A 15,512-nucleotide genomic window follows, 5' to 3' on the forward strand; every position below is an offset into this window, starting at 1 on the left:
AAGCTTGTAAAGTCCACATTGAGACCATTGGGTTGTAGGCTTCCAAGGCAGAGGTTGTTTTCCTTAGAGAGAGGAGACTGAGGAGGGAGGGGGGCATGATTGAGATGTGTAAAAGTAAGAGGGGCACAGATATGGTAGATATGAAGGAAGTTTTCCTATTGATGGAGTGATCAGCTACCCAGGGGTTTAGATTTAAATCGAGGAGCAGGAGGTTTAGAGGAGGTGTGAAGGAAAAATGTTTTCACCCATACCTGGAACTCACAGTCTGTGAGTGTGGGAGAGACTAGAAACCCTCAGAATATTGAAGGAGTATTTCGATGTGCACTTGTGATGCCAAAGCTATGGGCCTCATGCTGGAAAATAGGATTAAAATAGTTAGGTGGCTGTTTCTGTCCTCAGGGGCCAGAAGACCTTTTTATGCGCTGTAGATCTCTATGGCTGTATGAGGTAAACCAAATGGGATGTGGAAAGCAATTGATGTTAGTTGCCATGGTCACGAAGATTGAGACCAGCTTTATCTTCCAGATTTTTATTAATTGAATTTAAACTCCAGCAGCTGCCATACCCCTAGAACATTCTTCTAGATTACTTATCCAGTGACATTACTGCAACTGCCGAGGCAATTATCCTTCGATATATTTTTTCGAAGAAGGAAACTGAACACACAAGTATTTCTGGCAGGACTCTGAATATGTGTCTCTAATTTCAGAAACACTCCAGAGCAACTCTGGAGAGTTGGGAACTGAACAGGAACCGGCAAGACTTACGGATTGGTCGTGCTAAAGAGGAACATGGAGCTGTAGGGAAGAATTGTTCGGGACTTTTTCACCTCGTTCTTGACTGAGCTGTTGCTGCTGCATTTACTCGGGTTGTTCCCTGGAAGAGAAACACAAAGGAGAAATGAAGAGGGAACAGTCGGGAATGGCTGCTCATCTTGGCTTTCCGGGATTCTCCATGCAGTACCAGGTTGTGCCCCTGAACTCCACGGATCTCACTCGGAGTAGACAGGAGAAGCCGGTTAGGATTCCCTGTTGGGAATAGAAATGGGGTCCGTGAAACCGCAGAACGGTCAGCACCTTCAGGAGTGGAGGGCAGTGGGCTCTCCGATCAGTGAGGGTCAACACTTGCAGGAATCATAGAATCCCTACAGTGTGGAAAGAGGCCATTCGGCCCATCGAGTCCGCACTGACACTTCAAAAAGTATCCCAACCAGCCGCAGACCCCATCCTATTCCTACGGCTAACCCACCCAGCCTGCACTTTCCTGGACAATTTCGCATGGCCAATTCATCTAACGTGCACATCTTTGGACTGTGGGAGGAAACTGCAGCACCCGACACCGGGAGAACATGCAGGAGAGGAACAGACCATCAGCAACGTCTGGCAGCTTTGCAAATTGAATTCAAGAGCTGTCACTCTCACCTCACCTTTGGATTTCAGCTCTTTCGTCCATGTTTGAACCATAGCTATAATGAGGTCAGGAGCTGGACCTCATTCATGGATGTGGGCGTCACTGGCTAGACCAGCTTTTATTACCCATCCTTAATTCCCCAGAGAGTAGTTAAGAGGTATTGTTGTGGCTGGAGTTACAAGTCAGTAAAACCAGGTAAGGGTGGCAGATTTCCTTCCCTAAAGGACATTAGTGAACCAGATGGTTCTCTCTGACAATCGGCAATGATTATCATTAGGCTCCTAATTCCAAATTATGATTGAATTCAAATTCCATCATCTTCCATGGTGGGATTTGAACCCAGATCCCTAGAACATTACTTGAGTCACTGGATTAATAATCTAGCGACAATGTCACTAGACAATCACCTAGGTCCTGACCGAACCCAAACTGGGCGTCACTGAGCAGGTTATTTCTGAGCAGCAGCTGCTTGATAGCACTGTTACTGACACGTTCCATCACTTTCCTGATGATCGAGAGGAGACTGATGGGGCGGTAATTGGCCAGGTTGGACTTGTCCTGCTTTTTGTGTACAGGACATAGCCAGGCAGCTCTGTGAAACACAGACAGACACCGAGGCAAGACAGAGAGACACCGAGAATGACACTGTGACAGGGAAATGACACTGACACCGAGAATGACACTGCAACATGGAGAACCACATCATGACACCAGGAATGACACTGTGACACTGAGAATAACATAGCAACAGACATTGTGACACAGAGAATGACACTAAAACTGCGAAGTGTACAATTACAAGGGGAATGACACTGCAACAGCAGGAACAACGATGTGACAGTGAGAATGACACTGTGAAAGGGAGAATGAGACTGTGACACAGGGAATGACACTGCCATAGAGAGAATGATATGAAGAATCGCACTGCAACATGGAGAATGGCACTGAGATACGGGGAATGGCACCATGACACGGGAATGGCACTGAGACATGGGGAGTGGCACTGAGATACGGGGAATGGCGCCGAGATACGGGGAATGGCACCAAGACACAGGGAATGGCACTGAGACACGGGGAATGGCACTGAGATACGGGGAATGGCACTGAGATACGGGGAATGGTGCCGAGATACGGGGAATGGCGTCGAGACACGGGGAATGGTGCCGAGATACGGGGAATGGCGCTGAGATACGGGGAATGGCACCAAGACATGGGGAATGGCACTGAGATACGGGGAATGGCGCCGAGATACGGGGAATGGCGCCGAGATACGGGGAATGGCACTGAGACATGGGGAATGGCACTGAGACATGGGGAATGACGCTAAGATACGGGGAATGGCACTGAGACACGGGGAATGGCACCAAGATATGGGAAATGGCTCTGTGACACCCGGAATCAGGCATAAGTTGTGATAGGGGAATTGACATTGCGATACAGAGTATGACACTGCAACACTGAAAATGACACAGAGAGTGACATTTCAACATGGTCAGTGTCACTTCGACTCTGAGCATGACATTGTGACCTAGTGAATGACACAGAGAATAAAGTTGCGAAAGGGAGAATGACACTGCAATACTGAGTATGATACTGAGAATGACACTGCGATGCAGTAATTATCCCATGATACTGATAAGATGGTGTGCCACTGAAATGAAAAGTCAGCACTCTGAAAGGGAGAATGCCACAGCGACACTGAGAATGACACTGCATTATGAAGTCCGACAGTGCAACACTGAAAATGACAGGCTGACGTTGGGAATGACTTAACAAACCCATAACAGTGAACATCACACTGACAAACACACCAGGATACCAGAAATGATACAGTGACCTTAAGAATGACATTGAGAATGACACAGCGTTAGAGAAATGACATGGTGTCACCGGGGAATGATACTGTAGCAACATGAATAAGACAGGGAATATCATTTTGCCACAAGGAAAGATACTATGCTGCCAGAAATAACAGTGGAACGCCAAGAATGACTCGAGGATTGACACTGGGAATTACAATGCGACACTGGAATGGCACCAAAAATGATACCAGGGTATGACACCATGACAATGACACTGCAACACTGAGAATGACACATTGACACCGAGAATGACACTACCACCCAAGGGATAACAGAGCTGTACTGAGAATGACACGGTAACACTGGGAATAACACAGTGACAAGTAAGTTGACACTGTGACATCGAGAATGACACTACGACCCCAGGAATGACGCTGCAACACTGAGAATGACACACTGAAGCCAAGAATGACTCTCCAACACTAGGAATGACACAGTCACAGATTGACTGACACTGTGATACCAAGAATGACACCAAAAATGACAACGCATGATAGAAAATGACACTGCAACTTTGGGGAGTGACACTGCAATACTGGGAATGAAACTGTCACGCCAGATTGACACTGTGACACTGAGAATGCTGCGACACACACAGACCCTGAGGATTTCACTGTGGCAAAAAAAAAATGTCAAGACCGACACAGTGATATTGGGAATGACACTATGACTGTTACCACAACGCCAGGAATGACATTGGAAATGAAACTCTGACAAAAGAATGGCACTGCAACACTCAGACACTGCCATTCCCAGGAATGACACTGTGAAATGGAGAATGACACTGTGCCACAGAAACTAATACAGCAACATTGAGAATGACACTGCATCTCCGAATATGAAATTGTGACTCTGGGAATCTCATCTGAAAATGACACTGTGACAAGGAAAATGACACCAGGACACCACGAATGACACTGCAACACCATGAATGACTTGGGGAAGTACAGTGCAACATGAGGAATGAGCCTACTGCAGGGAGAATGACATTGTGGCTCGGGAATAATACTGTAACATGTGGAATGACATAGCAGCACAGGGAATGAAACAGCCAAACAGTGAATGACTCGACAACACCGAGAATGACACTATGCCCCAGGGAATAATAGTGCAACTTGGAGAATAACACTGAGACACAGTGAATGACACTGGGAATGACACAGAACTGACACTGGGATGCTGACTGACACCGGGATGCTGACTGACACCAAGACAAATGATGACACCGGAAATAACGCTGAGACAGATACGGCAACACAAGAATAATACTGCGACACAGAGAATAACAGACTGACACAGAGAGTGAAACTGCAATGCTGAAAATGACACAGCGACAGTGAGAATGACACTGTGACACACTGAATGACATGGGGTATGACTCTGAGACACAGACAGAAATGATGCAACACCGGAAATGAAACAGCACTGCTGAGAGTGCACTGTGACACCGGGAAAGACTCCGTGGCACTGAGAATGACACTGCAACATTGTGATTGACACGAGAAATACATTGCAACACCAAGAAGGATGTTGATAATGATACTGCAGCACAGGAAGTGGTGTTGTGACATTAAGAATGATGTCAGGAATGGCCCTGGGAATGACACTGTGACACCAAATGACACTGGGTTTGATACTGTGACACCGAGAGTGAGACTGATAATGACACTGCAATAATGAGAAGGTCACAGTAACACAGAGAATGACACTGTGGCACAGACTCTGACATGGTGATGCAGGGAATGGCACTGAATGTCACTCAGTTTCAGTGGAGAAGTGCAGAGGGCATGCATGCCAGTAGCAGTGCAGACATAACAAAAATTGAGGTGTCAACCTGGTGAAGCAAATGAACAGGACTACTTGCACACCAAACAGCGAAAGCAGCAAGTGACAGAGAGAGCTAAAGCACTCCCACAACCAACAGATCAGATCAAAAATCTGCAGTCCTGCCACATCCAGTTGCGGTGGACAATTAAACAACTCACTGGAGAAATAGGCTCCAAAAATATCCCCATCCTCTGTTGTTTGTCATTTGTATAAACGATTTTGATGAGAATTTAGGAGGCATGGATAGTAAATTTGCAGACAACACCAAAATTGGTGGTGCAGTGGACAGTGAAGAAGTTATCTAAGATTACATAGGGATCTAGATCCATTATGTCGATGGGCTGAGGAGTGGCAGATGGAGATTAATTTGGATAAATGTGCGGTATTGCATTTTGGGAAATCAAACAAGGACTTATACAATCAAAAGCAAGACCCTGGGGAGTGTTGTTGAACAGAGTGACCTAGGGGTTCAGGTAAATAGTTCTTTGAAAGCTGCGTTGCAGGTAAACATGGTGGTTAAGAAGGCATTTAGCACGCTTGCCCTCATTGGTCAGACCACTGAGTATAGAAGTTGGGACATCACAAGGGGCATAGATAAGGTGAATAGCAAAGGTCTTTTCCCCAGGGTGAGGGAGTTCAAAACGCAGGGGAATATTTTAAAGGTGAGAGAAGTAAGATTTAAAATGGACCTGAGCAGCAACTTCTTCACACACAGTGTGTTTGTAACGTGGAATGAACTGTCAGAGGAGGTGGTAGATGCAAATACAGGTACAACACTGAAAAGACATTTGGACATGAAAGGTTTAGAGGGATATGGGTCAAATGCAGGCAAGTGGGACTAGTTTAGTTGGGAAACTTGATTGGTATGGACAAGCTGGACCGAAGGCTCTGTTTCCGTGCTGTGTGACTCGATCCACAATGACGGAAGAGCCCAGCACATCAGTGTTAAAGATACGGCTGAAGCACTTGCAACAATCTTTAGCCAGCAGTGCCAAGTGGATGATCCATCTTGGCCTCCTCCAGTAGTCCCCAGCATTACAGATACCAGTCTTCAGCCAATTCAATTCATTCCTGCGATATCAAGAAACAGCTGGAGGCAGTGGATACTGCCAAGGCTATGGGCCCTGACAACATTCCGGCAATAGTACTGAAGACTTGTGCTCCAGAACTTGCTGCTCCCTTAGCCAAGCTCTTCCAATCCAGTTACAACACCGGTATCTGCCCGACAATGTAGAAAATTGCCCAAGTATGTCCTGTGCACAAAAAGCAGGACAAATCCAACCTGGCCAATTACCGCCCAATCAGTCTCCTCTCGATCATCAGGAAAGTGATGGAAGGTGTCAGTAACAGTGCTATCAAGCAGCACCTGCTCAGCAATAACCTGCTCAGTGACGCTCAGTTTAGGCTCCGCCAGGGCCACTCAGCTCCCGAGGTGACTGTATTGGAGGGGGTGCAGAGGAGATTCACCAGGATGTTGCCTGGGACGGAGCATTTCAGCGATGGAGAAAGCCTGGATAAGCTCAGGCTGTTTTCTTTGGAGCAGGGAAGGTTGAGAGGTGACACAGTGTGGAGCTGGAGGAACACAGCAGGCCAGGCAGCATCAGAGGAGCAGGAAAGCTGATGTTTCTTCAGAACTCTGCTGTGTTCCTCCAGCTCCACACTGTGTTATCTCTGACTCCAGCATCGGCAGTTTCTACTATCACTGAGAAGGTTGAGAGGTGACCTGTTAGAGGGGTATGAGATTGAGAGGCATGGACAGGATGAATAGGAAGCAGCTACAAGCAGCCAAAAGTATAAGGGAGGAGGTTTAAAGGGGATTTTAGAAAATGTTTTTCACCTCGAGTGCTGTTGGGGTCTGGAATGCACTGCCTAGGAGGTAGATGATATAGGAAACCTCACAACTTTTAAAAAGTACTTAGATGAGCACTTGAAGTGTCATAACATTCAAGACTATAAGACTAAGGATGGAAAATGGGACAGGTGTAGATTGTTCAGCGCTGACTCAATGGGCTGAACGGTCTCATATGCTGTGTGAATCTATAAGGTCAGAAGTGGGGGATGTTTACCAATGATTGCATAATGTCCAGCACTATTTGTGACTCCTCAGATACTGAAGCAGTCTGTGTCCAAATGCAGCAAGATCTGGACAATATCCAGGCTTGGGCTGACAGTGACAAGTAACATTTGCACCACACAAATGCCAGGCTATGACAATCTTCAACAAGAGACAATCTAACCACTGCCTCTTGACATTTAATAGAATTACTATCACTGAATCCCCTACAATCAACATCCTGGGGTTACCATTGATCAGAAACAAAACTGGACTCATCATAAAAATTCAGTGGAAACAAGAGCAGGTCAGAGGTTAGGAATACTGCAGCAAGTAGCTCGTCTCCCGACTCCCCAGAGCCCGTCCACCATCTACAAGGTACAAGTCAGAAGTGTGATGGAATACTCCCACTTGCCTGGATGAGCGTAGCCCCAACAACACTCAAGAAGCTTGACACCATCCAGGACAAAGCAGCCCACTTGATTGGCACTACATTTACAAGCATTCACTCCCTCCACCACCGACGGTCAGTAGCAGCAGTGTGTACTATCTACAAGATGCACTGCAGAAATTCACCAAAGATCCTCAGACAGCACCTTCCAAACACACTACCCCACCATCGAGAAGGACAAGGGCAGCAGATAAATGGGAACATCACCACCTTCAAGCTCCCCTCCAAGCCACTCACCATCCTAGCTTGGAAATATATCGCTGTTCCTTCACTGTCGCTGGGTCAAAATGCTCGAACTGCCTGCGTAAGGCCATTGTGGGTCTATCTACAGCACATGGACTGCAGCGGTTCAAGAACAAAGCTCACCACCACCTTCTCAAGGGCAAATTAGGGATGGACAATAAATGCTGGCTTTGACAACAACATCCGTACCCCATGAATGAATTTTAAAATATATACTATTTGCCTTCCTAATTACTTGCTGCACCTGCCTGTTTATTTTCATTGCTGTACAATACACCCAGATCCCTTTGTATATTTATACTCCTCAAAATATCACCGTTTAAATAATACTCTTTCTTCCTGTTTTTCACACCAAAGTGTGAAGGTTCCCTCATCCAAGTCATTTATATATATCATGAATCACTGGGGTTCCTTATTAGTCAATCTCTGCTACTCAGAAAAAAGACCATTTATCCCCATTCTCTGTCTCTTGTCTGTCAACCAATTCTCAATTCACACCAATGTAATACCCCCATCTCATGTGCTGTCACTTTTCCCACCAACATCTTATGAAGGACCTTACCAAAAACCTATGAAAATCCAAATACACCACATTGACTTGTTCTCCCTTATCTATTCAACTAGTTAACATCCCCAGAACACTTCAGCAGAGTTATTAAACATGGTTTGCCTTTTATAAACCCATGCTGGCTTTGTCTAGTCCAGTTAAAGCTTTCCAAATGTTCTGATACTACATTTTTGGAAATGGATGTCAGGCTAATTAGTCTATAATTCTCTTATTTTCTCTCCTTCTCTTTTTAAACAGTGGGGTTACATTTACCACCCTCTATTCTGTAAGAACTGCTCCAGAGCTTATAGAATTTTAGAAGATGACCATTAATACATCTAATATTTTCAGGGCCACTTCCTTATGTACTCTGGGATGTAGATGATCGGGTTCTGGTGATTTTTAGCCTTTAAGCCCATTAATTTTCCCAGCACCATTTTCTTACTAATACTGTTTTTCTTCAGTCCCCATCTTTTGACTGGACCCTTGGTTCCTTAACATGTTGGGGGGAGGGGGGTTACTTGTATCCTCTTTTGAAAAGACAGGACAAAGTATCTGTTACTTTTTCTTCCATTTCTTTATTCCCCATTATAATTTGTCTGTACGGGATCTACACTTCTCTTTACTAACTTTATTTTATTCACATTTTTATAGAGGCTTTCAGTCACTTTTTGTGTTCCCTGCTCATTCACTCTCATACTCAATGTCCCCCTTTCTTTTACTTTTATCCCCTCTTTTGATGGAGCGCAAAATGCTCCCATTCGCCAGGTTTCCTGTTTTTTTTTTAAATGGTTATTTTGTAGTTTCCTCTTGGGATCCAAGATTGTCTCTAATTTCTTTGGTAACCCATGGTTGAGCCACTTTTCCTGTTATGTCTGTGCATCAAATTGGAATGAATACTTGTTGCATTTTGTGCACACATTTCTGAAAAATACTAGCCATTACCAATCCATTGCCAGCCCATTTAGTAAGGCTTCCCAATATATCATCGCCAACTCAATCCTCAAGGCCTTCGTAATTACTTACATTTAGATTCAGGACCTGAGTTTTTGGATTCAACTTCTTCACTCTCAATCTGAATGTACAATTCTATCATTTTTATGGTCACTCTTCCCAAATGGAACCCACAAGTTTGTTAAATAATGTTTTCTCAACGCATAACACCCAGTGCAGGATAGCCTGCTCGCCAGTTGGTTCCTTAACAATGTTGGTCAAAACAACCTAACACGTATATATTCCAATAAATCTCCTCTAGTTTGGTTTGTCCAACCTATATTTAGCTTCAAGTCACCCACGATTACTGTTGTGCACTTCGGGAATGCGTCTCCACCACTGTTTGGGGCTCTGTAAACAACTCCCATCAACATTTTCTGCCCATGGTGTTTACCTCCACCTGAACATGATTATTAGAGCCAATACACCTCCTCATTGTTATTCATTTCCTCTGAGAGAAACAAACAGTAATTCTATGCAGACACAGTTAAGACCAAGAACCACACAGAGAGATGCTGACAGCGACACAGAGACACAAAAACCACACAGAGAGGCACTGAGAGAGACACAGAGACACAGAGAACAAACAGAGAGACACAGAGAGTGACACAGAGAGAGACACAGAGAGGCACCGAGAGAGACACAGAGGGAGACACCGAGAGTGACACAGAGAGACTCTGAGAGAGACACCAAGAGTGACATAGAGAGACACACAGAGAGTCACCGAGAGTGGCACAGAGAGAGACTCTGCGAGAGACACCGAGAGTGACATAGAGAAAGACAGAGAGAGACAGAGAGGCACCGAGAGTGACAGAGAGAGTGACACAGAGAGACACCGAGTGTGACACAGGGAGACACCGAGAGCGACACAGAATGAGAGACACATCAACAGCGACACAGAGAGCCACTGGGAATGTCACAGAGACAGTCCCAATTGGACACCGTGAGTGACACAGAGGGATATGGAGAGGTACACAGTGAGCCACCGAAAAGAGACAGAATGACACCGAAAGATAGAAAGAGTGATAGAGAATGACATATAGAGCCACCAAAAGTGACACAGTGAGCCACCGATGGTGACATAATGAGCCACCGATAGTGACATAGTAAGCCACAGAGAGAGAGAGAGACAGGCACCGACCGACACTGAGGGACAGAGCGACACTGAGAATGACACAGAGGCAGCGACAGTGTCACAGAGAGACACCGAGAACAACACAAAGAGACACTGAGAGCCACAGAGAGAAACACAGATTGATGAAGAATTTGTGGAGAATGTAATGGAATGACTTTCTCTTGTATTTGATCGTTCATCAGGCTCGTGCGAAATCTGGTGAGGTGAACCGCTCAGTGATAGCTGACAAAAATGAGCCCTCACTCTGAAATGTGACCCCTGTTTCTCCTTCCACAGATACTGCCTGACTTGCTTAGCACTTCCTACATATTCTGTGTTTCTTTTAGATCACCTGTATTGGCAGTTACTTGTTAATTCTGACTAGATAGATGGCACTTGATAGCAGCAGCAATGCTGGCTGACACCACTTGTGTTGGAACTCATGTAACTGCGGCTAATGTGTGCTCACAACGCTCTGTTCAAATATGTTCTGTCTCTTTAATAATGTAACACACACATAAAATACTGCAACACAATTGTGAATCCACACTCTCTACACTCTTCCCAGGACAGGGATAGCATGGGGTTAGATACAGAGTAAAACACCGCTTACACTTCCCCTCCAAACGCTCCCAGGACAGGGACAGCACAGGGTTAGATACAATGTGAAGTTTCTCCAACACGGCCCAACAAACTCTTACAGCAGGCAGTATCTGGTTTCAATGATGAACTACTCCAGGTGCTGAAAATCTGAAATAAGAGCAGAAAATGCTGGAAATACTCAGCATAACCACAGCATCTATAGAGGGAAAACTGAATTAACATTCCAGATTACTGACTTTTCACCAGCATTCCTCTTTATCTTTGCAATAAATAAATTGTTGAATAGAGACGCTAACCTCCTATCTACTCTACCCAAAGCACATTTATCTAAATTACCAAAAGATTCCGCTGTAACACACAATGTATTTTCCTATTTCATGCATGATGCACCCCTTCTCTACCGGTGACAAGCCCCCAAAACACATCATTCCTGGGTACCAGTAGCAATTCAGTTTAAAATCAGCTGCACATTCATTCCTGGGTACCAGTAGCAACTGGCACCAATTAGATGAGCTTTGTGAAGTATTGTGACAGCTGTGTGTAACTAAATGCGGATTGAGTCCCTCTACAGGTCCAAAGGTGTGAGGTTTGCTATCCAATCCTCCTGGTATGAACCTAAGGGCTCTTGCGGCACAATGGTAGTGTCCCTACCTCAGATAGAAGACCTGGATTCAACTCCTACCTGCTCCAGAGGTGTGTAATACTATCCCTGAGCAGGTTGTTTAAAAAATATCTCAATGCGAACCTAATCTTGGACCTTATACAGCTCTTCCCATCAGTTCTACCAGCAGTCACTCAGGATTACCACCATGTAGATAAACTGGTTGGATTTCAATCCTTTATTACGTTCACACGTGGGCTGGTGAGATTGGAGCAGATTAACCTCGCTATGCCAATAATCTTCACATCGGTCCCCAGGGCCAGGCAGACTGGAGTTAGAATGTTGGGGGCGTGGAAGGACGGTGTGTTGGGGTTTGAGGTGGAACACATTTGTGTCTTTCCAATCGCCTCTCTGCAAACGTACATGCTCCTACCTGGTGCGACGAGGGAATCCATGGGGGTCTCAGTGTTTTCGCAGTCCACATCGACCTCCGTCTGATCACGAGACTTATCCTGGTCCCGGTTATTGCAACTTGCCGACTCAGTCAGCCGCGGCGATGCGGGCGTGTTTTTTAGATCCAGCTGCAGATTGAGCAAGCTGGTCTGCTCGTTGATTTGCTGCTTATCGATCTTGCTGTTTCTCGTACTGTCTGGATTTTCACTCCCTGCGACTCTGGCGCTCTCTGCCCCCACTTGCGCTGTGGGTATGTTCGTGTTGGCGCCCGACTGTTGATTCAGGCGGCTGTGGGTGGATAGTGGAGACAAGTCACTTGAAGCACCTTCTGCCAAATCCTTCCCTCCCTCCTCTTACCCCAACCCCCTCCCCTGGAGCCAGTCTCATTCGCCAGGTCAGCTACCGCTCAGACAACACTGGCAATGGCCTCCCTCCACATGCAGAGCGAGAATCGTGTTGCTGCCCGTACTGAGCTCTGGGGATGTCAGCACCTACAGATCAGTTCCAGGACGGGTGCTATTGTCACTCCCCCAACTCCAGCCCTTTCCTAGAGAGAAGGGGAAAGTTACTAGGTCACAATGGTCATTTGGAGAGCCCAGGCTTCTTTCTGCACCATCACTATTCTGGTGATTCTGTAATGACTGGTAGGACATTAACCACCCCCGACCTCACATCAGTATAACCTCCCGATGTTCCAATGTAGATGCTTGTCAAGTCCCTACCCCACTGTCTACTAGAATCCCTCCAAATGCAGAAGCAGGCCATTTGACCCATTGAGTCCACCCTCCCAACCAAAGCAAGCCCCACCCCTGCCCCAAATCCCTGTAACCCTGGATTTCCCATGGCTGGCCTGCACATGCCTGGCCAATCTACCTAATCTGCGTATCTATGGACAGTGGGAGGAACCTGGAGAAGATGCAACTCCACGCAGACAGTCGCCCGAAGCTGGAATCGAACCCGGGTCTCCGTCACTGTGAGGCAGCAGCACTTACCACTGAGCCACCATGCTGCCCTCTGGTGGGCACTGGAGGGCACTGTTAAAGGGAGTTGGTGAAAAGGGGTTTGTCCAGTTTCCCCTGAACCTTCTGCCTGGGACACAGTGGGAAAGCCAGAGCTCGAACGAGCTTCTGCGTGAGCGAACAGCTCACTGAGAATCAGCTTTACACTCTGCAAACTTATCAGATCCTGACACTGAACACCCTCACAAGGCCAACCGGTGACAGAACCTTCTCAATAGTAACACTATCAGAGAAAAATGCTTACCAAGGCTAAGCAAGGCAGATAATCACCAGCCTAGTTAAAAAGCAGTGTCGAAAAGGAGCAAAACTTCCAGAAAAGATCTCTCAGGCAACAGGAAGACACAGCCACAAGTGACTTGTTAACACACACTAGAATCAGAGAGACCTTTTAAAACTTTCATTTATTTCTGGAGGTTTCGCGAGATGTGAACTTATAAGGATCTAAAGGAAGTGGTTAAAACTTCGTCACTATGAGCTGAGGCAGTTATACTGCGGTGAGAATCAACCAAGTTAGGTTCAAACAGGGTTCTAAAACAGCAGTCCTGGACTCCCTGGGAATTAAGCTTCCTGTACACTTGAAGAAGGAAACCCAGGAGGAAAGGGAAACAGCCACCCAATGCATACTGGGTACTTTCCCCGCCATTATTGCCAATTAACATATGTTGGAGTTCAAATCTTGGGCATGGCGACTCCCTCTGATAGAGAGTAGGTGGTGCATTGGCAAAGCTACTAGATGAGAAATCCACAGGTAGGGGCTGACAAGGGTTCAAAGCCCAGCTCTGCAGCTGATTTTAAACTGAATGAACGCATTCTGGAATTTGAAGCTAGTCTTAGTAATAGAGACAACTGTTGTTGATTGGTGCAACTGATTCATTCAGCCATCCTTCCTTGGGACTCCAGAGCCACAGCAATGGGGCGGAGTCTTAGCAGCCCCCTGTAGAAGCCGTGCTAAAGGCAATCAGGGATGAGCAACACCCACCCCCATAGAGAAAGAATGAAACAGTACAGATCAAGTGGCAGGAATTCCGAAAGTTTCTGACCTTGTGTGGGGTCTCCCTCTCCAGGAGTGTGCCTTTGTCGGCTCACGGGCACCTTTCTCCTTGGGGCTGTGGCTTGGCGGGCCAGTCTCCTCTTGCTCCTTGGGCGGAGGCAGCCCGTCCTCTTTGCTGTTGCTGGCCCTGTTGTGGCTGAGATTGGTCTCGTCGCTTTCCTCCAGGCCCAGCTTGGCCTCCTTATACAGCGATCGGTACCTCCTCTTCAGCCTTGCGGGTTCGTCCAGTGTGAGGCTCTGCCTGCTCTCTGCCTGCCGGTTATAGGCTTTGCCCTGGTTGCACTCCTGGTCGCCGTTGACTTTGGGGGAAGGGCTTTCCTTGTTCTCTCCCGTGGGTTGCCAGTTGTTGCGAAGCGACAGACTCTTAAAGCCCTCTCGCTTACCAGCCTCTCCCTCTCCGGCCTCCCTGGCCCTCTGCTCAGCCAGACGCCGGAGGCTTTCACCCTCATAGACCCTGGAACGGTGCCTCCTGTACCTGCTCCCCTCCAGCCCTTGCAAAGCCTCAGCAAAGAGGGCCTCGTGGCTGCTCATCTGCATCCGTCTCCTCAGCTGGCTGGTTCTGGCCTCCCAGATAGACATGTGTTTGTGCCTCCGAAATTCCCTCCTGGAACCGAATGGGGACCGGAAAAACATCAGGTGGAATTAGAACAAAACGCAACACAACAGTGAGGTGACAGCAACAAAATATCAAGGTCACAGGCACTCACAGATAATTATTACTACATTCAAGAGAGCAAAGCAGACAGAGGGCAAACAAAATCTTGCTACAGACTTTTGTTTCTCGAAAGACTTCTATTGTTACTCCCTCCTAATCACTGCGGTACACTCTAAGCAGTTTCCTATCACTGGCTCAACACCAAATCTATTTCACTTCTCAGACAGCTCATCTCACCAAAGTGAATGGTGAGTGAGAAAAATTGGGAGATACCAGTTCAAAGCCCTGTGTTCTAGAAAGGCCTGCATTCGTGGGGAGAATCCACAACTGTGCAAGGCCTGAGGCTGTACTTAAAGAGGTGAGTTTGAGAGCAGCCAAGCATTGAGCTTGTATCAGCAACTCAATACATTACCAGACAGTTGGAGACATAATACAACAATCAATCCAGAAATTGTATACACTTCAAACAGGACATGAGCCCTCGACAAATCCCAGAGTTCAGATTTCCCACATATGAGACACTCGAAACCCTCTCTCACTCTCCCCTATTTGATACACTCTAATCCCTCTCTCCCTCCCCTCTATCTGAGACACTCTAATCCCTCTCTCACTCCCCTCTATCTGAGACAC

General features: G+C 46.6%; 1 protein-coding gene across 1 annotated transcript in view; it reads right to left on the reverse strand.

The window, feature by feature from the left end:
* Positions 1-15,512, reverse strand: part of LOC109915498 (probable voltage-dependent R-type calcium channel subunit alpha-1E) — a 148,876-nt gene that overhangs the window by 99,661 nt on the left and 33,703 nt on the right. Inside the window, exons 14-16 of the mRNA XM_048602005.1 lie at positions 14,217-14,831; positions 12,138-12,445; positions 768-876 (exon numbers count right to left, since the gene is read on the reverse strand). Coding sequence (XP_048457962.1) covers positions 768-876; positions 12,138-12,445; positions 14,217-14,831 — 1,032 coding nt within the window. The remainder of the gene's footprint in view (positions 1-767; positions 877-12,137; positions 12,446-14,216; positions 14,832-15,512) is intronic.

The sequence above is a fragment of the Rhincodon typus genome, chromosome 10 (genome assembly GCF_021869965.1).
Source record: "Rhincodon typus isolate 14 chromosome 10, sRhiTyp1.1, whole genome shotgun sequence".
Taxonomy (NCBI): domain Eukaryota; kingdom Metazoa; phylum Chordata; class Chondrichthyes; order Orectolobiformes; family Rhincodontidae; genus Rhincodon; species Rhincodon typus.